General features: G+C 41.4%; 1 protein-coding gene across 1 annotated transcript; it reads left to right on the forward strand.

Annotated features, from left to right (window-relative positions):
- Positions 1-15745: 15745 nt before the first annotated feature.
- Positions 15746-17633, forward strand: Abo (ABO, alpha 1-3-N-acetylgalactosaminyltransferase and alpha 1-3-galactosyltransferase). Its single transcript, XM_027941208.2, is given in 3 exon segments — positions 15746-15767; positions 16518-16811; positions 16843-17633. Coding segments are annotated over 3 exon segments (1107 nt in total).
- The last annotated feature ends 7038 nt before the right edge of the window (positions 17634-24671 follow it).

Below are 24671 nucleotides of genomic sequence, written 5' to 3' on the forward strand. Positions count from 1 at the left end.
CACATGATGTCATTTGCTTACCTATGATATTGAAGACTTTACTAAAGTTTTTGGCCACTTCATTTTCCTCAAAATGTGGAAAAGCATTTTATAGACTTTGTAGAAATGGAAGAAGACTAGACATGTACTTACAGTAAACACAAGAGTCATTGTTGTCAAACAAACGCTGGTTTGTTGACCTGCCGTAAAACCATATTTTCAAAGTGTGGGACAAGAAAGTGCCTTTCTCTAATTTGGAAATGCATTGACAATAAGAGTGGAGGAAAGGATTACAGTAAAACAGAAATGTATATGACATCACCCCATGATTGCCTGTTCCACAGTGACTGCTCTGTGATGAATGTTAACCTGTTATGTAAAATAGTCACACTTCACATCTACTTTCGTATTTCAGCCACATACCCTTATTCCATCTGGGTCACTGGCCACTGCCTAGGAATTTACATATATTCTAACGTTAGGTTGTTTCACATAAAATAGATGCCCATGTGCTGTGTTCACAAGTCAGTTCAATGGAAATGCTTTTCCTCTGCACTATCAAGCATACTCCAAATATGAATTTAATGTCCCTGCACACTGAAATGATTTATCTCACATTTATTTTCTAGGTATTTAGATATTTTCTAGTTCACTTTTGGTTCTCTGACTCATTACATCTGTTTCCATTTTGCTTTCACCACATCAGTTCTTTATGTAACTGTATTTTATGATTAATGTTTCCTTTAGTTCTTTTATATTATTAATATACTTAATTTCCTCTTTAAGTGGTATTACTATAATCATTTTTATTATTGCATTTAAATGGATTTTTAGTATTTTCCAAAGAGCTGCAGGCACTTGAGATAGGAACCTGTTGCTGTAGGCAAAATGTTGCAGGTGAATTCAGGTGGTTCTTGGAGAAAGAATATGGAGAAGGGCTTTTATGCTGATTTACTTCCACTGCTTGAGTCTCCCAAATAATGTCTGCCAGCACCAAACATCCCTACAGTATTCAAACATGATTCATCACTTCACATTTGAATCTTCCCCATATCTCATATCACTCCTTAACTGATTATATCATTAATATGACACATGATGATTTCATATACATATCTCTCCTTACCGAGTATGAAAATAAAGAGCACATCAAAAATGTAGCTACATTGTGAAAATAAACTTTATTTCTTCACTCATAAAGGAAAATGTCCATCACATTATTTGCATAAACCTACAGAAATGAAGGCACTATCAAGGTTAAATCTCTCAGACGCTCTCCTTGAGTTTATGGAAGTTCCTTTATGGCAATTTCCATACAGTGGCAGGAAAATTTAGAGGTGACAATGAAGATATTCAGCCCAGTAGAACTGTGGTAATCAGCCAGGTCCCCTGGTCTTTCTGTCTCAGCCTTCTGTCTTTAAATTTTACTTTTATTTTTAGAAGTTGTTGAGTAGCTATGAACAATGAGTACAGAGGTAATAGTATTTGCAAGTTGACCATATACTTTCTATAAAGTAGGATGAATGTATTTTCCCAGTTTCCTATGTGTGCATAGGAAAAATATAGCAAAACAAGATGTAAATGAAATCTAATGTGTGATCAAAACACAATACCTAAAGGTCATGCGGAATTTCCCCATGTCCTTGGATGGTGCTTAATTTATTTGGTTAATAAATCTAAAATTCATAAGTATGAAATATAAACTTTCATTTTTCTTTAAAAATAAAATGCTTACCATTTCTTCCACTTTTAAAATTTTATGTAACCTCTTGTTTGGTCAAGACTGGTTTATTCTTCTTCTTAAAGTTTCATTCTTGCTCCTACTCAGCAATCATGTGCAACCCGGTAAGCAGATTAGTTCTTTTCTCAGTATCTTTTAACCATGCCATAAATTCCCTACTATATTCAAATTCTTTTGTATATCTTTTATTTTCTATTGGCATGTATAGGAAAAGAACATATTTCTGTGTAAAAAAATGAACACCTAAAACAGCTTATATTGCATATATATTCAATAAAATGGGCATATTGTTGGAAACACTTCCAAAATGGACTCAAGTAGATGTACAAAATATGAATAGATCATAATAAGTAGACATTAAACCAGCAATCAAAATTTCCATACAATGAAAAGTCCAAACTGGATCACTTCTATGATGAATTTTTTTAATAATTTTTTTATAATTACTACTTAAGCATACTAACATGAACCTAATGAAAGTGTCAGATGGAAAAAAAATAAAGACGGGACACAAATCACATTCCATCACTATTGCTGGTCCACACCATCATCATCTCCCATCTGGACTATGGCTTTAACCTCCTGACTGTTGTTGCCTCCACACTCACTCCCAGGTAAAGAACAACGCTGCCAAAAATCAAATCAGATTAGGCTATCCTTTTCTCTAAGCCCTTTAATTACTCCAATCTCTGAGTAAAAGGCAACTTTCTTATGACATCCTGCAAGGCTCTCCTAGACTGTGCGCTGTCCTCTGTCTGCACTCTTCAACCCTCATATTTGTTGTCTCTATTTCATCTTAATAACTACTCTCCGAGGACACCAATCTACGCTTCTCCCTACCTGCAAATTCAATTCTCCACAAACCGTTTTATTCTCTATAGCAGTTGTTATCAACTAGCCTACAAAATAATTTACTTCTTTATTCTGTTTGTTGATGTTCTTCCCTCCAACTAAGATGTAGATATCACTTAAGCAGGGATTTGCCTTTTTTATAATTACTACTTACAATTGTCTTGAGCACATCCTCACTTCTAAGTATGGGTGGAAACTGAAACCAAAGCTTCAATTCATATACAAATGAATTCATGGCCCTCTAATTATCACCTGGATCTTCACATTTAAAAATCAAACTTATTATATTTGTCCCAAACTTCTCATGTCCATTGATCCAAACCCGGTAGCTAAAGTCACTGTGGCCTCTTTGTAGACATCTGCTTTACCTTCTCTTCTGTTGCTTCCTCACCATCCCCACCATCAGCTTCTCTAAACCAGGAGCACATTGACTTCTTTGCTTGAGTTGCTGCAAAGAGTCCTTTAAGCCCCTTTAATTTGTCCTGGTAGGCATTAAATATGTGATATTATGCACTCCTCTGCCTTCTCAGGCACACACAGAGGTATTTCTAAAGTACATAATATAATTAATGTAATATATATTCCAAGATATATATATCTTAGAAATAATATATATTAGAAATTATATATATAATATATATATATATATACATATATATATTTCATTCTTTTTTCTTGTTTGTTTGTGGTATGCTATGGTTTGAGTATGTTCCTGAGAGGCTCATGTGTTGGAAGTTTGGTCCCCATTGTGGCAATGTTGAGATAGTGGAAGCTCTAAGCGGTGGTGCCTAGTAGAAGGTAATTAAGGTCATTGGGGGCCTCACCCTCATGAATGGATTAATGCAGATCTCGGATATCCAAGTGGTGGGTGGGTGTGGCAGGAATGAGTTCCTTCCTGAGAGAATGGGCTGTTAAAAATGAATGCACCCCACCCCTCCCAAGTCTTTTGCTTCCTATCTCACCACAATCTCTTCTTGCATGTGCTCCCACCATTGTGATGCCATCTGCCAGAAGCCTTCACTGAAGCCAAGCTGATCCTGCATCATGCTCTTGAATCTCCATAACGATGGAAGTTCTTTCCTTTATAAAGTACCCAACTTTTAGTTTTGTATTTTATTATAGCAACACAAAATGGACAAATATATAATCCTTCATGACTCTCCATGTTATAGCCCTGCTTAGATTATGGCTCAGCTCATAAGCCCCCTATAAAATGAAGGATATTAATAGATAAGACAAGGTAATATAACAGGATAAGTAATGTTAAGTTATCCTGGCTATAAGTTAGAAAGAGTACTTAAAAGAACTTAGTCTGAGTGACTCCATTTTTAAGTTCCACCATAGTAACCTTGATATAACCCTAGTTATAAACTTATTTTTTGTAAAAGTCGGTTTTGTACTTGATGTGTTCGGAACAAGGATGTGGTTATATGCATTGGCTGGCTGACTGCTAACTTTAGCTTCTGTGTCCTGCTGGCTTGCCTGCACCTACATTTTTAAGGATATGGTTTTTCCCCTTATAAACCCTATAGAACTCGGACCCAGCGCTGTTCCTGGCACAGACAGTTTGGGTCCTGCAGGGAGCAGTCTCCAGCTGGCTTAACAAAGACTCTCCAATTTGGACAAAATGGACTTGAGTGTGTTTTCTGAGTGATCGGCCCATAACATCCATATGTTCAGAATCATGGAAAAATCATATGTCCTTGTTGTAGCCACATCTCCAGCTTTGGTTTCAGATTCCACCCATACTTGACTACCTTACCTTTTCCACTGGCTTAATTCCTTACCTGGATTTTTTTCATGCTATTTCATTGACTTTGGAAATAGCCTGTCTCTACTTACTTGCTTCTTTAGGCACAAGTCAAGTTTTGTCTCCTCCTAAGTTTTAAGTCCTTCTTATCTGCTCCCATATTCCTACAACTATTCTTTTCAATTACAATTTATTTACTAATTCATTTGTAGTCCACACTGATTATAATTACCATTGTGGCAAGAGATGTCTTTCAACTCATTATGACTAGGGTCTAGGAAAGACTGTAGCGTAGAGTCAGAAATGTTTTATAAAAATAATATGTAAGATTGAAGGTTCAGTACTTTCAACCTTAGAGACAAATTGGCTGATGGATACTGTGGCCTTGACAGTGGGTATCTGCTCCACACTGGGTTGGGCTTGGTCAAATGGGAGGAAGCCCCATATTGGGACCTGAGGGAGACCCAAAGATGAAAGTCTGTGAAAGAGGATTGGTATCCACATAGCTTATACCCAAGCACAAAGCAGGCTTGAGATTTAGTCTTTAGATGTGTGGCCTGCAATGGTGGAGTGATTGCGAACACAGTGATAGAGTAGTTGGTGAAGACAGGAGTAACTATGTCACTGACTAGAGGAGAAGTCTATAAGGAAAAGAGGGAAAAACCCACATGCATAGAGGTCGCTGACGCATTTGGCAGGAGGTGGGCTTTAGGAAAATGATGAGGGATTAAGAAATCTGCAGCTAAGGAACTTGAATGCAAATTGCCTCCATTCCCATTTATAAGTGGGAGTTCCTAAACTCTTATGGAATTTAAGAGAGAGAAATGGCAGGGACAGGGAAAAAAATAGAATTTAGAATTTAGGTATCTCGTTTCCTAGTCAATATGTGATGTGTGATTGGTAGCGGGGCAAACCAGATTGGGAGCCTGGAAGGGCCTGGAAGGACAGCCAAGTGAGTGACTGAGGTTATGGTGGTGTCTGAAATCTGCACGGTAGAACTGGCCAAGGGAAAGGCTGACTGCAGTCACTGTAGCAGGCAGAGAGAAAGAGGCTACATACTGTAATGCCAGATTCGTGGGACCCCAATAGACCTCCAGGAGCCAAATCCATTGGAATCACACAAAAGTCTTTATTGCAAGCTCGAGCCTGGACTCACAACCGTTCCCGACCCAGTGGTTCCAGGGAGTGAATCCCAGTCCTTTGTTCAGTGAGATTTTATAGGTTTTTGGGGGGTACTCTATGCGTCACAACATCACACAGCAAATCATTCCATACCATGGGAAAATCAAACAACAACTCTTAACATTGATTGCACATTCACTGGCGGGAACAAGTTGGGTAGGGGTGATTGCTTAGTAAAAGAGGGGGATTCCTTTGAACTGATTGGTTTAGGCCATGAGGGGTGTACATGCTGAACTACATGGTTTCCCAACTTGTTATCAACCACCATAAACTACTGGGGGGTCATCTGGTATCCCAGGTATTTTCCCTGTCTCATGCTGATTGGTGGTTGCTAGGGGGGTTGCTATGGGTCACCTAGCCTAACTGAGTCAGGGACACCTGGTGCCACAGATCTCTCCTGTTATTTGCAGACAAACAACTCAGCAGGATGGGTATGTGCCTAGGAGTGCTCTGAGGATTTTTCCAAGGACAAGGGTCATGTCCCCTTCCTTAGGACAGGCCTTGAGGTAGAAGCTGCTGTTATTTATTTTCAAAAATGGAGTCACATCAGTTTCTCAATACGAAGAGCCTTAGGTGGTTGGGCAGCTCACCTTGACCCCATAACAATGACAGTGTCAGTGGCCATGGAATAGTGTTCATACAGCCACAGTGGCCAGACATGGTGAATTCTTGTTTGACAGGGTATCAGAAACCTTTCCTCCCTGTGTCTTCTCTGTCTTTGTGAGGCTAGAGAACTGGATCAAAGGCCCATATCAAGCTGTTCTTTTGTTGAACTTTCTAGCAGCAGAGGGCCCATTACAAATGGACCAGAAAGTGTCGGGCTCACTTCCAAAGAACCAGGAATCCTCCAGCAGACTGGCATGAGCTGATGAAGGCCTGGCCCTTGATGAAGGAGCTCATACCAATCTCCAGGAACGACTGCCTGCTCAAGTGACAGTGGAGAAGAGCCAATTAGCAAGTTGAGTGACAGATTTTGATTGTTTTGAGTGACTGAGTATTGGAGTCACCAGCAGTTGGCAATGGTTTCCTCAGAGAGTCCTGTCTTGATGCAGGAGAGGCTGCCCGAGAGGAGTACCGAGCTGCTGAATCAGATACCAACAGCAGTGAGGTAAAGCCCAGGTGGTAAAGACTGAGCATACAGTGGAAGAGCCTTCCAATAGTCTTGCCCACGTCCTATGCAGGTGATGGAATTGGGTCCCTCTTTGTGGAGTGGGCTGGCTGCGAAATAAAAGGTAACAAAGAGAAAATGGTGAAAACCCCACAGTACATGGGAAGTAATTTTGAAAAGCAGGGGCAGAACGGCTCTTTGATCTTAGGGATCCAGCTTCCACAGTGGAAAGAGAGATGGAGTCTACGCCTGCTTTAATTATGGAGGGGGGGGGACACCAACGGATTTCCATGGAATGTTCTTTGCCAAATAAGGTAGGAAGTGGGTTGTCTAGTTCCCAATGGGTTATGCCCAACTCTGGAGCTAGGAGAGCTCTCTTCCAAGTAGAGCAAAGACAGAGATCTAATGCCTTGGGTGGTCTGATACCACGGGAAAGCTGGGATAGTCCCCCAGGAAAAAAATCTAAGTCTCCATGGCTCAGTACCGAGTAAAGACCCCTCATGTAGTTCACAGGGGCTTCCCACAAAACAGGGCCCAGGACAAGGCAGCCATCAGCTACCAGGTGACCCCAGCCAGACAGAGGATCACTGGTGGACAGTGGCCAGGTAGCAGGAGTGGCAGATATGAAGCTTGCTGATGAAGTTGCCTATGAAAAGTCGCCTGTTGACTGTGAGATCCTTGGGGTGGGGTGGGAAACTCAGAGAAGTGTTTTGGCTGCCAGCGCCTTCAAAGAAAAGCTTACACTGTTCAAGCTGATGCAGGGGAGATACCATTGGAACACATGAAAAACAAAGGGGACACAAAAAGAGGACAAAGGGTGGGCGAGGTCCAATGGCCAAGCCCAGTTAGACTCTCAAACTTTGAGCTTTAGCTCACTTGTCTGCAGCCATTTGGCACCAAGTGCGGCTCCACCCCCTATCTCCCAACCCCTTGCCCCTACCACCATAATTGCTCATGAAGGACCAAAGGGGTGCTCATCACCTGGCCCGGGGGCATGGGCTTCAGTAACCAGGGCCTGTAAGTCCTCCAGCCCTAGCTACTTGGATCACTGGAGGCAGATCCTGGCAAAAGTCAGAGGTGGGAGCAACCCACATCCCAGAAAGAGGACATGTTTATAGGGAAGGGAGGGAATAGAAATGAGAGGTTGGTGTTGCTTCCCAACTCTGCCCAGTAGCCAGGGATCCTGTATCTTGCCTGTGCTAAGGTAGGGAAGAGAACAAGAACAATAACAGCTGGAGCAGAACTATTAGTTCTATAGTTTCTTTGTTCAGCTTTTGTTTGGAAGATCTATCTAGTGGTGAAAGAGGTGTGTAAAAGTCATCCAAAATTATTGCATTTTGGCCTATTTGACTCTTGAGCTTGAGAAGAGTTTGTTTGATGAACGTAGACGCTCCATTGTTTGGAGCATATATATTTATAATTGTTAAGTCTTGTTGGTGTATGGTTCCCTTGGAGCAGTATGTAGTGTCCTTCTTTATACTTTTTGATTGACTTTAGTTTGAAGTCTACTTTATTTGATATGAGAATGGAAACTCCTGCTTGCTTCCACAGTCCGTGTGAGTGGTATGATTTTTCCCGACCCTTCACCTTCAGTCTGTGGATGTCTTTTCCTATGAGATGAGTCTCTTGGAGGCAACAGATTGTTGGGTCTTTTTTTTATCCAATCTGCTTAGTCTATGTCTTTTGATTGGTGAGTTTAGGCCATTAACATTCAGGGTTATTATTGAGACATGATTTGTATTCCCAGTCATTTTTGTTTATTTTTGGTATTTAATGTGAATTGGTTTCTCCACTGATTAGATTTTCCTTTAGTGTAATCCCTCCCTCTGCTGATTTTCATCATTGTTTTTTATTCCTCTTCATGGAATATTTTGCAGAGGATGTTCTGTAGTGCAGACTTTCTAGTTGTAAATTCTTTTAACTTTTGTTTATCATGGAAGGTTTTTATTTCATCATCAAATCTAAAGCTTAATTTTGCTAGATATAAGATCCTTGGTTGGCATCCATTTTCTTTCAGAGCTTGGTATATTTTGTTCCAGTATCTCCTGGATTTGAGAGTCTGGATTGAAAAATCTGCTGTGATACAAATTGGTCTCCCCTTATATGTGATCTGCTTCCTCTCTTTTGTGGCTTTTAAGATTCTATCCTTATTCTGTATGCCAGACATTTTCATTATAATGTGCCTTGGTGTCGATCTGTTATAATTTTGTACATTTGGTCCTGTAAGCCTCTTGTATTTGATTTTCCAATTCATTCTTCATGTTTTGGAAATTTTCTGACATTATCTCATTGAAGAGATTGTGCATTCCTTTGGTTTGAAACTCTATGCCTTCCTCTATCCCAGTAACTCTTAGATTTGGTCTTTCGATGCTGTCCCATATTTCTTGGATGTTCTGTTCATGGTTTCTTACTATCTTCACTGTGTGATCAACTTTATTTTCCAGATTGTATACTTTGTCTTCATTATCTGATGTTCTTTCTTCCAAGTGATCTAGTGTGTTGGTGATGATTTCTATTGAGTTTTTTTATTTGATTTATTGTATCCTTCATTTCAAGGATTTCTGACTTTTTTTTTCTAGAGTCTCTATCTCTCTCTTGAAGTAATCTTTTGCAAAAGATTACTACCTGTATTTGCTCTTTTTATCTCATTGGTGGAGTGATCAATTTCTGCCTGTATTTGCTCATTTAAGTCATTCTTTAATTCACAGATCATTTTAATTATGAACCTCTGAACTCCTTTTCTGACAGTTTATCAACTTCACTGTCCATGGGTTCTGTTATTATAGTATCCTGGTTTACTTGGGGCACTTTCCTCCCTTGTGTTTTCATGTTGTCTGTGTGTCTTCCTTTCCTGCAGTGTGGATCTGAGATATTACAGTCTCTGCCCTATATTCTTGTAGTACCCATGCAGATTGTACCTCATCTTGATGTTGGGTTTCCAGACCCTGCTGGTGTCCCTCAATGTATGGTACCGCATCTAAAGGTGGTGGTAGCAATAGCCGAGGTAACTCAAGATAATAGCTGAGGTGCCCCAAGATGGAAGCAAAGTCTTACAAAGAAGGGGCTGAAAGGGTGGGTCTCACATTCTCTTTGGGATTCCTGCTCTGAGATGCAGCTGCTTCTAGGCCCTGTCTGTTGTCAAAAAGTTAGGGGCCACTGTGTGGGGAAGGCTATGGTAATGACCGAAGTGTCCCAAGATGGAAGTAGGTTAGGCTTGGGCTCCCAGGTGTGTGTGGGGGGGGCAAACTCGGACCTACTCTGGACCTGGTCCTGCACCAGTCAGTGTGGGTGGATCTGGGCTGGGCCTGGGCTTCTGTGGTAGTCTGCTGGTCCGAAGAGGCAGTCCTGTGCCAGAGGCTGGGCTCTGGTGGTGCCTACCTGTGGAGGGATGGTCCTGGGCCTACTGTGAGCCTGGGTCCTGTGCAGGCTGGTGTGGGCAGATATAAATTATTATTTATAATAATAAATATTTATAGAACACAGGGTGATAATTCAATGTATTATATTAATTTTTGAATATTTAAACCAACTTTGAATTCTTTGGTTTTTTTTAGGGATCTTTATATATTTATTTATATATAGTGCTGAGAATCGAACCCAGTGCTTCACACACAGGCTAGGCAAGTGCTCGACCACTGAGCTACAATCCCAGCCCCAACTTTGCATTCTTGAGACAAACCCCATGAGTTGGCTGAAATAGACAATATCTTTTTATAATTGTTATATCTTCTTGATAAACTGATTTTTTTCTTCAGTATTCAATCTCTTTCCTTTGCTTTTATAACAGTTTTTGACCTAAAGTCTATTTAGGTGACATTAGTATATCCACCCCAGCTCCCATTCGGTTACTATATTTATCAGGTAACTTTTCCCATGTTTTCACTTTCAGTCTGTGTCTTTGGATCTAAATGAGCCTCTTTTAGATAGTGTGTAGTTATATTTTGATTTTTTTTAAAAAATTATTAAATCCATTCTTCCAGTCTGCGTTTTAACTGAAGGGTTTAATTCATTTAAATTTCAACTAATTACTGATAAGGAAGAACTCTTCCATTTTCTATTTGTTTTCTGTATGCCCTATACCTCTTTTGTCTTTCTTTTCCTCCATGTCTGCCTTTTGTGTGTGTGTGTGTGTTTAATTGATTTTTTTATGAACTGCTTTTATTGTGGTCTCATTTCCTTGTGGTTTACATGGGAATTAAATTTAACATCCTAAATTTATGATTTAGTTTGAATTTAGTACAAGTTAACTCCAGGGGCATATAAATATCTACTATATAGCTCCCCCCTTTCATTTTATTTTTATAGTTACATCTTTATATATTGTATGCCCTGAAATGTGTATTTTTAATTTATTTTTATGCATTTGACTTTATATTATGTAAGAAATTTAAAAAGTGGACTTCCAAGCTAAAAATGCACTAAAACTGGCTTTTATATTTGATTATATGGTTACAATTATTAGATATATTTGTTTCTTCAGATATGTTTATTTTATAAAGCTCTTCCTCTAAACTGTAAGAATAGGGTAAATATGGCCACTAACACCTCCAGCCAACTATGGACATTCTAGCAAGAGCAACTAGGAAAGAAAAGTTTTAAAAAACATCCAATTTGGAAAGAAAAATTTATTGCTACTTATAGATGGTGTGATCTTATATGACAAAGAATGATTCTACACACAAAAATCCTGTTAGAAGCAATAAACAAATTTAAAAAATGCAGAAAATTCACATGAAAATTAGTGTAACCACTCTGGAAAGCAGGATGGAGAGTCCTCAGAAAACTTGGAATGGTACCACCATTTGACCCAGTTATCACACTCTTTGGTATACGCCCGAAGGACTTAAAATCAGCACACTACAATGACACAGGCGCATCAATGTTTTAGCAATGTAATTCACAATAGCCACGCTATGGAATTAGCCTAGGTGCCTGTCAACAAATGAATGGATAAAGAAAATGTGGCATATATAAACAATGGAGTATTACTCAGCCATAAAGAAGAATGAAATTATGGCATTTGCCAGTAAATGGATAAAACTGGAGACAATCATGCTAAGTGAAATAGGCTAGACACAGAAAGTTAAAGGTCAAAGGTTTTCTCTGATCTGTGGAAATTGGACCAAAATAAGGGGTGGAGGGAAAGGAAAAAGAAAATGTGGAGGGGGTATTCCATGAAAAGAAGAAAGAGGTCAGTGGATTAGAAGAAGGGATTAAGGGGAAGGAGGAGGAATGGAAAAAGGAAAGAAGTCTGGAATGAATCTGACCTCACTTTTCCATGTCCATATATGAATATACCACAGCGAATCTCACCTTCAGGTTTTCCACAAAGCACTTGCTTCAGTCAGCTTTTTCACTATGGTGACTTAAAGACCCAACCAGAACAACTTCACAGAAGGAAAAGTTTATCTGAGTGCTCAAGAGATTTTCAGAGGTCTTAATCCACAGAAGGCTGGCTCTATTCCTCAGCGCTCAAGGTGAGACAGGACATGATGGTGGAAGAGTGTGGCAGAGGGAAGCAGCTCACATCATGGTGATCAGGAAGCAGAGAGAGACTCCACTTGCCTGATACAAATATATACCCCCAAAGCCATGCCCCCAATTCCCACCTCCTCCAGCCACACCCCACCACTTCAGTTACCACAGTTAATCTCCTGTGCATTCACATGAGCTTTTAGAGGACACCTCACATCTAAACCACAATAGCACTAATTTTTTTTAAAACTATAAATAAATAGAATAAATATCAGTAGAGTAGAGGTAAGGAAACAGTGGGAGAAAGGAGAGGAGAGAGAGGAGAAGGACTGGACACTGGATTAGAGCAAATTATATTCCATGCTTGCATAATCATATCCAAATGCACCCTAGTATTATGTATAACTAAAATGAACTAATAGAAAGTTGCATGATATGAAATCAAAACCTAAAATCAGTTGCATTTCTAAATACTAACAATGTAAAATTCACTGTGTTATATAAGAAAACAACTACTTACCATAGCAACAAAAAATACTTAAATGATGCAAAGGACTCATATAGTGAAATGTATAAACCTTGCTTAAAGAAAACACACATAAATGAAAATATAGCCATTCAATGCATCCCTAACAAAATCTCAACCACATTTTTTGCCAAAATAGAAAAAATACCCTAAAATTTATATGAAATCTCAAGGAATCCCTAATAGCCAAAACAGGTTTGGAAAAAAAACAGTGTTGAAGGTCTCACACATTCCAATTTCAAACTTATGAAAGAGTGTGGTACTGATATAAAGACAAATAGACAGATGAGGTAGAATTGAGAACCTGGGAACAATCCCACAAATGTTTTTTGGTGGGGAGGGGACACCAGGGATGGAACCCAGCACACTCCAACCACTGAGCCACATCCCCAGCCCTTTTTATATTTTGAGACAGGGTTTTTCCATGTTTCTTAGGGCCTCACTAAGTTGCTGAGGCTGGCTCTGAACTTTTGATCCTCCTGCCTCAGCCTCCCGAGCCCCTGGGATTACAGGTGTGTGCCACTGTGCCCAGCTCCAAGTATAATTTTCAAAAAGAACATAAAGAGCATTCAATAGAAAAAAACACAACTTTTCAACAAATGGTGCTGGGGAAATTGGATCTCTACATGAAAAAGAATGAATCTGTGCCCAGTGCCCTGGTTTGGATCTTGAATATCCTCCAATAGCTTCCAAGGTGTGTGTGGAAGACTTGGTCCCCAGGATGACACTATTGCAGGCATGCCCTTGAAGGGGATTGTGGGATCATTGCTTTTTTTAATGAGAAAGGCAATCAGTTCTCCCCTCCACTGCTTTGGGATGAGTAGACTCCCCAGACACGCACCAGAGGCTCAGAAGCACAGGTACACACAGGAAGATTCGCAATCATATTGAGTGTATGCTCTTTATTCTCTGACATCATCTTCCCATCAAAGCAATTCTTCAGTGTACTGGCATTTGCAATATGATAGATTGCTGTATTAATCATCTTTTCATCACCATTACAAAGTATCTGATGCAGGATACTTATGAAGTAAAGAGGATTTTTAATTCACAGTTTGGGAGATTCAAAGTCCAAATGGCATAAATAACCTCAGCTCTGTGGTGAGGGCCATCCCTTAGCTATATCACTTCATGACAGACAGCAATGGCAGGAACACACATAGGAGCCATAAGATTATATCTGGGAAGGTTTGGTTCTTTTATGTCAATCCTTTCACTAGAACTCAAGGTGTTGCAAGAAAACTTCCAGGAGCACACCCCCAATGACTTAAGGACCTCCCACTAGGCCCCACCTTCCAACAGAGCCACTTGAGAAATCAAGCCACAAATCAAAATGGACGCTTGAGGGGCAGTCCAAACATATCCAAACCATAGCAGTTATCGTGGTATTTTGCTACTACATTAGCATGTTGATCAGGGGTGATCATGATAATATTCATATCCACAACTGGTTATGAAAATGTCACAACCCTGACCACAAAGGTAAAAATGACAGTGCTTTAGAGCACACTTATCAAAACATATTCATTCATATCAAAATATATTGATTTGAGCATGTCGGGAAAGGTCATGACATGCTCAAAACTTCCTTAATGAGTTTTCAGAATTCCAGGAAAAAAAAACAAAACAAAACATGTCTCCAGCTGCCTTCCTCTGCAGGAGGCAGAAACAAGATTTGACAAAGCAGCTGCATGTGTGCAAGAGACAGGTGCTCTCTATCTACTGTGGGACTCCTTTTTCATGACAGACAGCAATGGCGGGAACACACATAGGAGCCATAAGATTATATCTGGGAACAGGTTACATGTTTTTTACATGTTTTTGGTCATACAGTGGGACAAGATCTAAGTCAAAGTTTCATCTTCCAGGAGGTATGTGCCTGGAAGTGCCTAGATCTATGGAAGGAGGATATATGTTTGTGGACAATATGGTAAGTCTGAAATTAATGAAGACATAGATTTCCTTCCCTATCTTGAGGGCTCTGACTGAGGATCAGCTGACATGGAAACCTAAGGCGTAGATTGACAAAAAAATCTGACCTAGGGGGAAAAAAAGAACCCTAAATGATACACAAGTGAGGCAGCATATCAGAATACTGTGTATCAAGATTCCACTTTGGGGGTCTGGCTGATTACTACTGGCCTTTGGCACTTACTAACTTCTATATGGTCATGCTCCAATCACCTAACTCCTTGAGCCTATTTCTCCATTTATGTAATGAGGATTATTTAACATACATGCTCAATCTTGTTCTGGGGAGTCAACAAGATAATGCACAGTGTTGCCTTCTATCCTAGCTGGCGACCTAATGCTGGGTTCCCAAAATCTGACTATTCCAATAACTTAAGAAAACGGCGAAGAAATCACACAAACACACAGAAGTAACTTTTCAAAATCTGGGATGGCTCTCTGACCTTAGGGATCCATGGAAAAAGAGAGAGAGCCACTGGAATTCTTTATTCTTATATAGGGGACATGTGGAGAGCCATTCTCACGCGTGACTGGGCGACTCCCAGTTTGGGTCTGAGGCGTTCTGGCTGTGTCGGAACTTTCCCCGCCCTCTCCTGATGAGAGAACCCGTCCGTGTGGGGGTGTGACTGACCACTGACCCCGGGGGCCCAATCACTGACCCTGACCTTGGAGTGCGGTCCCCCCATCAACCTTCATTGGATGGAATTCTCCCCTGAATTTCTTGTTCCCCAATAAAAGTCTACTCCCTGGCGTGCTCGCTCTCTCTCTCTCCTGCTAGCCCTGAGTAATCCTTGCTGCCCTACGGGTGGTTCGAGGTTGGAGCCAGAGAGGGGAGCCGTCTCGGACCTGGTCATAGAAAAAGGTAACTGAGTCTGTGTGTTTTATTTCGATCTCTGCTAGCTAACTTTTATGCCAAGAACTTCATTAATGAAACCAATGCGCAGGCCGCATGGTGGAGGGACATACAAGGGGAGGTTCCAGGGAACATTGTATCCCCAAAAGGGGAAAAGGATAGGATTACAAAGGAACAGGTGAGTGTAACTCAACCCCACTGGGTATCACCTACTCCTGGAGCCACGCCCCATTATCCCAGGGTAGTAAAGCCCAAGTTATTTAGGAACACAGTAATTGTTCAGTATCTCTTGCTTAGGACTTAAGGGCATGCGTGTATTTGCAGAGCAGAGTAAGTTTATCCACATAATTCTAAGCACAATGCAAGTCCTAGTAAGTAAATTCCCAGTGAAATTTTGTATAACCAATAGGGGAATAAAGAAAAGTAATCCTAGATCTAAAGCCATGGTCTCTTCTACCATGGCTCCCAGATCAGGCTTCTTACATGATGGACTATGTCAGCCTGGATGTAAACTGAAGACAGTCTGCCCTTGACCTTATAGGATTTCCAAAAATCTTAGTGCTAATGGAAACATTTCAAAGCTAGTTTCAAGGACAGGCCAGAGCACGTGCCCTCTGACTAGTTGATGAGGCCCTTTTCTGCTTTTATCACAATCTGCCTTTCATCTGCTCAGCAGCCTCTCATCCTGTTTCAGGAGCCCTGGCTTCTCTCCTACATTTTGGCCCAGAAGTTCTATTTGCAGGTGAACTGAGTCCTCAGCCTGGTTTTTGGAAATGACCTCAAACCAGACCTGAATCTACCAGTGTTCTGACAGCCCTACTGGGAGACACTGGCCAGACTGCTGTCAGGTGCCCCTTGCACTATGGTAGTCTCAGGGGGGCATGGGTGTCTTGTGATCCACATATTCTGCCTCATCTCACCCAAGATGCAGCTGTGAGCAGATGGTCAAGAAGAAGCAGGTGGCTAACAGCATCTGAGAAATCCAGGCTGCAACAGTCAGAAGTGGGGTCATGGCCAAGCTGCAGAGGATACTACACTGGCTGTGCTGCTTAGTGCATCTGGTGTTTCTTCTCCTAATAGCTCTTGCCTTGGACTTCTTTGGTTATGGTTACTTGAACCCAAAGAGCCAGAACCTTAAAAGCATGCAAACTGAGGTAAGCATGGTTGTTAGAGAATGTCATGATCCACGAGTCATAAAATTACCAAGAGTGGTATCTCCACAGCCAAATGTGCTAAGACCCTCTAGGACAGATGTCCATGTTTTGACTTCTTGGTTTGCCCCCATTGTGTGGGAGGGAACTTTCAACAATGACATACTGAATGAGCAATTCCAACACCAGAATGCTACCATTGGGTTAACTGTGTTTGCAATAAAATAGAGAGAGAGAGAGAATGAGAGAGAGAGAGAGAGAGAGAGACTATTTGAAGGTGTTCCTGCAGACTGCAGAGATACACTTCATGGTGGGGCACAGGGTGAGCTACTATGTCTTCACTGGTCAATCCAACAATGTTCCTCAAATCCTGCTCCAAGAAGAAAGGCAGATGGTCATCCTCAAAGTCCACAGCTATGCCCACTGGCAGGACTTCTTCATGCACTGAATGGAAATGATCAGTAATTATTCTCAGGAGCGCTTCCACAGGGAGGTGGATTATCTTGTCTGTGCAGATGTGGACATGAAATTCAGGGACCTTGTGGGTGTGGAGATGCTCTCCTCCTTGTTTGGCCCTCTTCATCCTAGCTACTTCCCCATCCAGAGGCAGTTTTTTGACTATGAACACAACCCCCAGTCACAAGCCTGTATTCTAGAGGATGAAGGGGACTTGTATTACACAGGGGCCTTTCTGGGGGGCTCTGTGCCAGAGGTTTATAGGCTCACCAAAGCCTGTTACCAGGCCACAATGATGGATTAAGCCAATCACATCGAGGCCATAAGGCATGATGAGAGCCACTTGAACAAGTACCTACTTCACCACAAACCCACCAAAGTCCTCTCCCCAGAGAACATGTGTGTGAAAGCAGAGGAAAGTGTATTGTTTCAGAACAAGCCGGGCTTGTCCACCATCATAAAACGGGCAAGATTTGTGGTCTTGGAAAAGAATTACCATTTTATGAGGGCTCATGAGAGAAGTGTCCAGAAAGGTTCAGAGAAGGGTAACGTGGTCAGCCCTAGTCTTCCTCCTAGTATGCTATCCTAATTTGAAATCAGTTTTATGTAACAATTGTAAGTCCACCTCTTCTATCTGTATGGATGAGGAAAATTGCCAATGCCTCCCAATTTAGTCATATAAAGCACCATAGATCTCTGGCCTGTCATCCCTCACACACATTTAGGGAGGTCACATTCCACAGTTTAGGCACAAATTCATGAGTTTCCACCACCCAAAGATGGATGAAAAGAGTGAACTGAGCCTGGCTTTGAACTTGCCATCCTTCCTGCCTCAGCCTCTGGAACCACTGAGATCACAGCCAGCCATGCACCACCACGCCTGGCCTACAAGGTTTTCTTTCAAAGAAAGAGGCCTAACAACCTCCAAAACTTGTCCCATAGCCCAGGGCCTGCACTCCCTCTCCTTTTGGGTTTGCACCCTGCTCTATTGTTTGGTTTCCTGAATAAGAAGTCTCTACTCTTTTTGCATGGAGATTCATCTCTAATTTGTGTTTACCTTTGATACCCCCTAATCTTCGGGTACAATCTTAAAACACCTGGCCCATACCCAGGTGCAGCCAGGATGCCGGACTCCATGGCAGGACTGGAACTGAATGTGACATCAATAGGCTGGAACCAAGACTGACCTGAGACACAGGAAGGTGCATCAGCTGACCTCCGACAAACACTCAGACCTCATTCCTCACCTCTTTGTTACTGATTCCGTGGTTTCTTGTGCTATCAGAAGAGTCAAACAGAGGCAGAGCAGCACAGGAACAAGGCTTTTTATCCTTAACTTGAGCACAAGGGAAACAGCACAGGGAAGACAGAAATCGCAGACTGACTCAAACAAATGGGAAAGATGCAACAAGCTTTGATGCCATGTCCAGGATCCACAGGGACCCTGTCTTCTTGATGTCATCATGTGTAGAGGTGAGTTTCAGTTGCACCTGTGCTTTTCCTCATCATGTCTCTCATGCAAACTGTGTCTCGTTATCATGTTTGGTCTCCACCCTGAGGTGTGAGTTTTTTACCATGCTAACAAGGCAGAGGTTACTGTAGGGTATTTTAGTGACTAGCCTATGCATGCGCTTGCCCATTACCCACTGGAATTTGCTTCCTATCATCTGAGAAAGTCCCTAATTTGGTTTTGGAGGAGGATAGGTCACTGTTCTCAGTGGATTTGATTTTAATGATCTTGTTTTTCTGGGCTTTGACTTCCATTATCTCTGCTGACCACATGGTTTTTGAACATTGAGCTGATTTCCCAACCTCCTGTCGCCTAGTGTATTATCTTAATTTTACAGCCAAACACGGTGGCACAAGATAAACATTCCTGTTACAAAAGGAAGGAAAAAGAGAATACCAAGGAAGGACTGGACCAAAGCAAGACCAAAACTCAGCAGGGCAAACATTAAATCCTACAGCTCTATGTCTGGCATCCGGGCACATGGTGGCATGATGTGAGCTCCAGAGTGCTTGGACAGCACTGCCGAAAACTTGCCCACTGAAGCCCACATGGCCATTGTCTTGGGTTGGCTTTGCTCATTGCCTGCAGTTTTCCTTGGCAGGCATTCCACACTCCTGCCATCTTTAACTTCCTGAGGTCTCCATTGCAGTTTTGGCATCACTCAGAGTTTCATGCATTGGCCCTTCAGGGACTTATGACAAGGCCTGAGAAATTCAGCTTAAAGGAAGAAAGATTTATTTTGTCCCATAGTTTCAGAGGTTTCAGTCCACAGTTGACTGGCTCCATTGCTTTTGGTCTGAGATGAGGAAGAACATCATGGTGGAAGAAGCTTGTGGCAGAGGAGGTTGTTCACCTCCCAGCAGCCAGGAAGCAAAGAAAGACAGAAGGGATGGAGGGAAGGAGCAGGGACAAAATATGCCCTTCAATGGCACACCTACAGTGACCTACCTCTTCCAACTAGGCCCCACTTTTTAAAGTTTCCACCACCTCCCAATAGTACCATTATCTAGAAACCAAACAGTCAACACATGAGCCTTTGAGAGACATTTCAGATCCAAACTCTAACAACTTTCCTTTTGTCTCTAACCTTTTAATTAATTTACTTATTTATTGCATACATGACAATAGTGGAATGCATTACATTCTAGGAGAAAAACAATAACACAACGGTCACACAAAGCTGGAAGGAAACATGAGCAACATGAAAAGACAAGGAAAGAAAGGACCACAAACAATGAAAGACAATACAATATCTACAGCAGAAAAAAAGTCAGATAAAGATTTCAGGATATACATGGTTTAGATGTTCTGGAGCCTCAAGGAAGATATTAGACAACAAATGCAGACAATGAAAGATCACTTTGACAATGAATTACATAAACAAATCCACGAAGAAAAGATCAACTCTACAGGGAGATAGAGGTGATACAAAAAAAAAAAAAACAGAAATCCTAAAAATGAAAGAAATGATAAGCCAAATTAAAAAAAACTCAAATGAGAGTATCAAAAGCAGAGTAGACCACTTAGAAGATAGAACATCAGACAACGAAGACAAAGTATATCATCTCAAAAAGAATGTAGATAGCACAGCGAGTCTGATAAGAAACCATGAGCAGAACATCCAATAAATATGGGATAGCATAAAGAGAGACCAAATTTAAGAGCTATTGGGATAGAGGAAGGTATAGAGGTCTAAATCAAAGAAATGAGCAATCTGTTCAATTAAATAATATTAGAAAACTTTCCAGACATGAAGAATGAAATGGAAATCCAAATCCCAGAAGCCTATAGGATGCCGAATGTGCAAAATCACCAAGACACATTATAATGAAAATGCTCAACATACAGAACAAGGAGAGAATTTTAAAAGCCACAAGAGAAAGGAAGAAGATTACATTTAGGTGTAAACCAATTAGTTAATGGCTGATCTTTCAACACAGACTTTGAAAGATAGAAGATCCTGGAACAACATATTTCAAATGCTGAAAGATAATGGGTTCCAACCAAGAATCTTATATCCAGCAAAATTAAGCTTCAGGTTTGAAGATGAAATAAAAACCTTCCACGATAAATAAAAGTTAAAAGAATTTGCAGCTAGAAAACCGGCACTTCAAAATATCCTTGGCAAAACATTTCATGAAGAGGAAATGAAAAATAACAATGAAAACCAATAGTGGGAGGTAGTACACTAAAGGAAAAACTAATCAAAGAGGAAAATCAGGTCAAGTTAAATAACAAAAATAAACAAATATGGCTGGAAATACAAGCCATATCTCAATAGTAACCCTAAATGTTAATGGCTTAAACTCACCAATCAAAAGACATAGACTAGTAGACTGGATTTAAAAAACAGATCCAACAATATGCTGCCTACAGGAGACTCATCTGATAGGAAAAGACATACACAGACTGAAGGTGAAATGTTGGGAAAAGTCATACCACTCACATGGACCTTGGAAGCAAGCAGGGGTATCCATACTCATATAAAATAAAGTAGACTTCAAGCCAAAGTTAATCAAAAGGGATAAAGAAAGATACCACATACTGCTCAAGGGAACCATACACCAACAAGACATAACAATTATTAATATATATGTCTCAAACCTTTATCTCAGGGTTTATGTACTCCCTTTGCACACATGCTCTAACTGTGAACACTTCAACTACTGTCCCATCCTTAGATAGCTTCTGGGAAGTCATTCTGTTATGAGGAGACACCTCAGAAAGCACTCCAAGTCTGAATTCAAATCAAAAGATAGCTTTATTTACCTGGCCAGGGACTGTGACCCAACACAGAGACTCAAGCTCTGTGGGAGGAGAGCAGCTTCCTGGTCTATCCAAAAAGAATATAAGCACAAAACCCAAAACTCAGTGACTTGCTTATCATCATGTAAGCTAGCCAATCATAGAAATCAAAACATTAATAAGTGGGACCTGTGGGCTCTAGGCAGGACTGGAATTTTCCAGTCAGCAAGCAAGTGATAAACAGAAGCCAAAAAAAAAAAAAAAAAACATTAGCTTTGCAGTTCAGTTGACCACAGTCCTGGGTTCAAGCAGGTGCTAGACAGTCACATCCTGAATTTGGGTGGGGGTCGGCAGGGCGAGAATCTACTTTAAAGTCATGTAGCCCCACAAAGGCATTCACACCCAGGATATAGCTCACTACCACCACCGCTGCATCCTGAGTAGGGTACAATTTGTGGGGCACAAAGTGCAAAAAGACAATTTTTATAAGAAAACAGTTTTCATTTCAGTTTCTCAGAAACAGCTCTTTATAGAAGTTTTTATAGAAGACACCAAAATGGAGTCTTAGGCCTGATTATGACAGTTCTTGCTTTATAATTGTCTTATATCACTTATCAAAATCTTATATCTATAATCTATATTTTTTATAATCTATAACCTATAACTTATACTTTTATTGATTGTATTTATCAGTTCACACCACAACAACTCAGTTTGATTTAGGTGTCACACTTCCAAAAGGAATTGAATCTTTCAGCATAAGAAGAAAAAAATTACTACATAGATAAAATAGTGTTGTTCACTGGGTCAGACACAAATATTCTGAATGTCAGATACAAATAAGCTGAGTGTCACCCTGTCACTTGCTTCAGGGCAACACAACATCCCTCTTCTGTCTTCTCTGTCATGGGTCTTTCTGGAGGTTTTTCCTCTCATCCCTGACCCAACATACAGAAATTCACTGTTCAGCCTACAATAATTTGAAAAGCAAGAAGTTAATGTTTATCAGTTTCCAGCTATAAGCAGGCACACTTTCTGTGTCAGTGATACAATAAAATAATCACTCCATTTGGATTTTTATGAATGATCATCCCATTTGGGTTTTTAGCCTTTGGGAGCAACAAAAATAATGTTTAGTCTGCGAGCATGCTGATCTTGATCAAGTCTGAACTCGTGTTCAACACTTTCGGTGATCAACACTGTCCAGAAATCCGGTTCCTTCAGGTCTCTAGGGTGCAGTACCCCTTCACCACCTGTAGGTGTAGTCCTGGGAATTACATGGCTCTTACCCAGAATGCTCTGCCCTGGGAGTGAAGTAGCGTTCATCCAATGAAAGACAAGAGAAAGCAGTCTGATTTTTGGCTGCTGAAAACTAGGGGTGGGACTTCCAGTTTTGCTTTTTTTGGCAGTCGCTTTGAGGCTGGTTCACGTAATCACAAGTGCCCGAGCACTGGTAACGGTAAGGCAGCCGCAGAAAATTAGAGAGGAAACGTTCCTGTTGCACAAAGGTGAGTTAGAGGTTCTGAGAAGCTGCCCACGGTGACCTTGGTCAGGGCAGGGCTAGAGGCCTGATCAACCACATTTGTGGGCACCAACCCACCCTGGGCCCAGATTGCAGAGGCATTGCTGTTGGCCCTGGCATGGGTTGGTACTGGTTCCTTTGGACCGTCAGCCACTTCCACCTCCTTTTGTATTTAAAGCTCTAAAATATGGTAGACTGTTCTGGTCACTGCAGCCTAGGCCCTAGTGTCCAGCACCATGTGGTAGCTGGGAGTATCTTGGGATATGACCCATTTCTGAAAGCCAGCGTGAAGAGTGATATAGACAGATAAGTCAGTATGTGCAAAGGCTTAGCGGAGCAGCTGAGCCAGGAGCGTTTGGGAAACCTTGGGCTCATGTTGTGTCTACGCGGAACAGAGTATGAAGAGAAGTGAGGTCGCAGCTGGAATGCCAAGCAAGGAGGTGTATCTTCATGCCAATGGTGTTTGAAGCCATGGAGAGATGGGAACAAATGACAAACACCATCTGAGTTAGGAGTTTTAAAGTTTTCCAAAAACTACTTGGAGGAAGGAGACTGGAAGAAGAGTGAGGACAATAGTAACACAAGAAGATTGAGTTGATCAAAGTCGCAAAGAAGAGGTATTACTGAGGACTGAGATGCAGGGAAAATAAAGTTAGCCTAACAGATCCAGAACTGGGCAGAGGTACATTGAAGGCCTGAGCCTTTGTATTTTGCCTCCTTCTTATGGTCTCTCTCTTCCCACAGATTTCAGTGCCCATGGAAGTGCTTATGGACACTACACAAGTGAGTTGGCCCTCATTCACCCCAACTCCCCCTGCGCGCGCGCGCGCGCGCGCGCGCGCGCACACACACACACACACACACACATCCTTTATGGCAGTGTGGTGCCTTGGGCCTATGCCTGCCACTCTCCTTGTCCTTGTGCCTAGGGACTTCTGAAAAATGTTAAGCCCAGGGTCCTGGAACAGGGGGTTTATATGGAACAGTTTCTATGTCTAGCACAATGGAAGGAAGTGTGGAAGGTTGTCCCACCCAGTTATCAGCAGATGCAGATGCTTGAAGGTGACAGTGACTCAAGAGTGTTCAGCCACAGTCTCCTTTCCTTCTGGTGAACAGGAGGGTAGGAGTCAGACCTAGAATAACAGAGAAGTTGGGTGTTTTTTTTCTAGAAATAATAGGAGCAGAGGCATACAAGCAATGATGTGATGTGACCCAGGTCCTAGAAGGCTCCCTGTGGCTGGAGAATAGACTTGAGGATTAAAGGAGGAGAGGCAGGAAAACCAGGGATAAGGCTGCTACAGATTACAGGTGACTGTTGGTGACATCTGGAAATGGGAAAAGTAGTTGGATTCTGGATCTGGTTTCCAAGTAGGTTTGACTGTTAGATTTTCTAATGTTGAGGATGAGAGAATAAAAGGGATCAGAGATTATCCCAAGGTTTATGAAAGAAGCAAGGGGAAATAAGTAGTAGAAATAATTTTGAAGGGCATGCAGTTTCATTTTGGCCATCTTAAGAGTTTGAGATGTTCCAGAGATGAAAGGAAAGGTGTCAAGTGGGCAGCTGGACACAAAGGTCTGAAACACTTGGTAGTGGTTCAGGGTAGAGACATCTAAAGGGAGACATTTTGTGGACTGAGGTGAGACTGTGGATCACATTTGGAGGAAGGAATCTTTAGTTCATGGTGGTAATACTATAAGTTGACCCAAGAAGGGGAGAGTGGTGGCTTGGATCTCTTGCTTGGGCACCTGGTTGAGAATGGTAGGCCTCACAAGCACAACTGAGGGAGAGAAATGACCATGAAGGGTGGGTGTGGGGAAAGATAGCCTGGCAGGTAATCAAGGTTTCTAAG

The sequence above is a fragment of the Marmota flaviventris genome, chromosome 18 (assembly GCF_047511675.1).
Source record: "Marmota flaviventris isolate mMarFla1 chromosome 18, mMarFla1.hap1, whole genome shotgun sequence".
Classification (NCBI taxonomy): domain Eukaryota; kingdom Metazoa; phylum Chordata; class Mammalia; order Rodentia; family Sciuridae; genus Marmota; species Marmota flaviventris.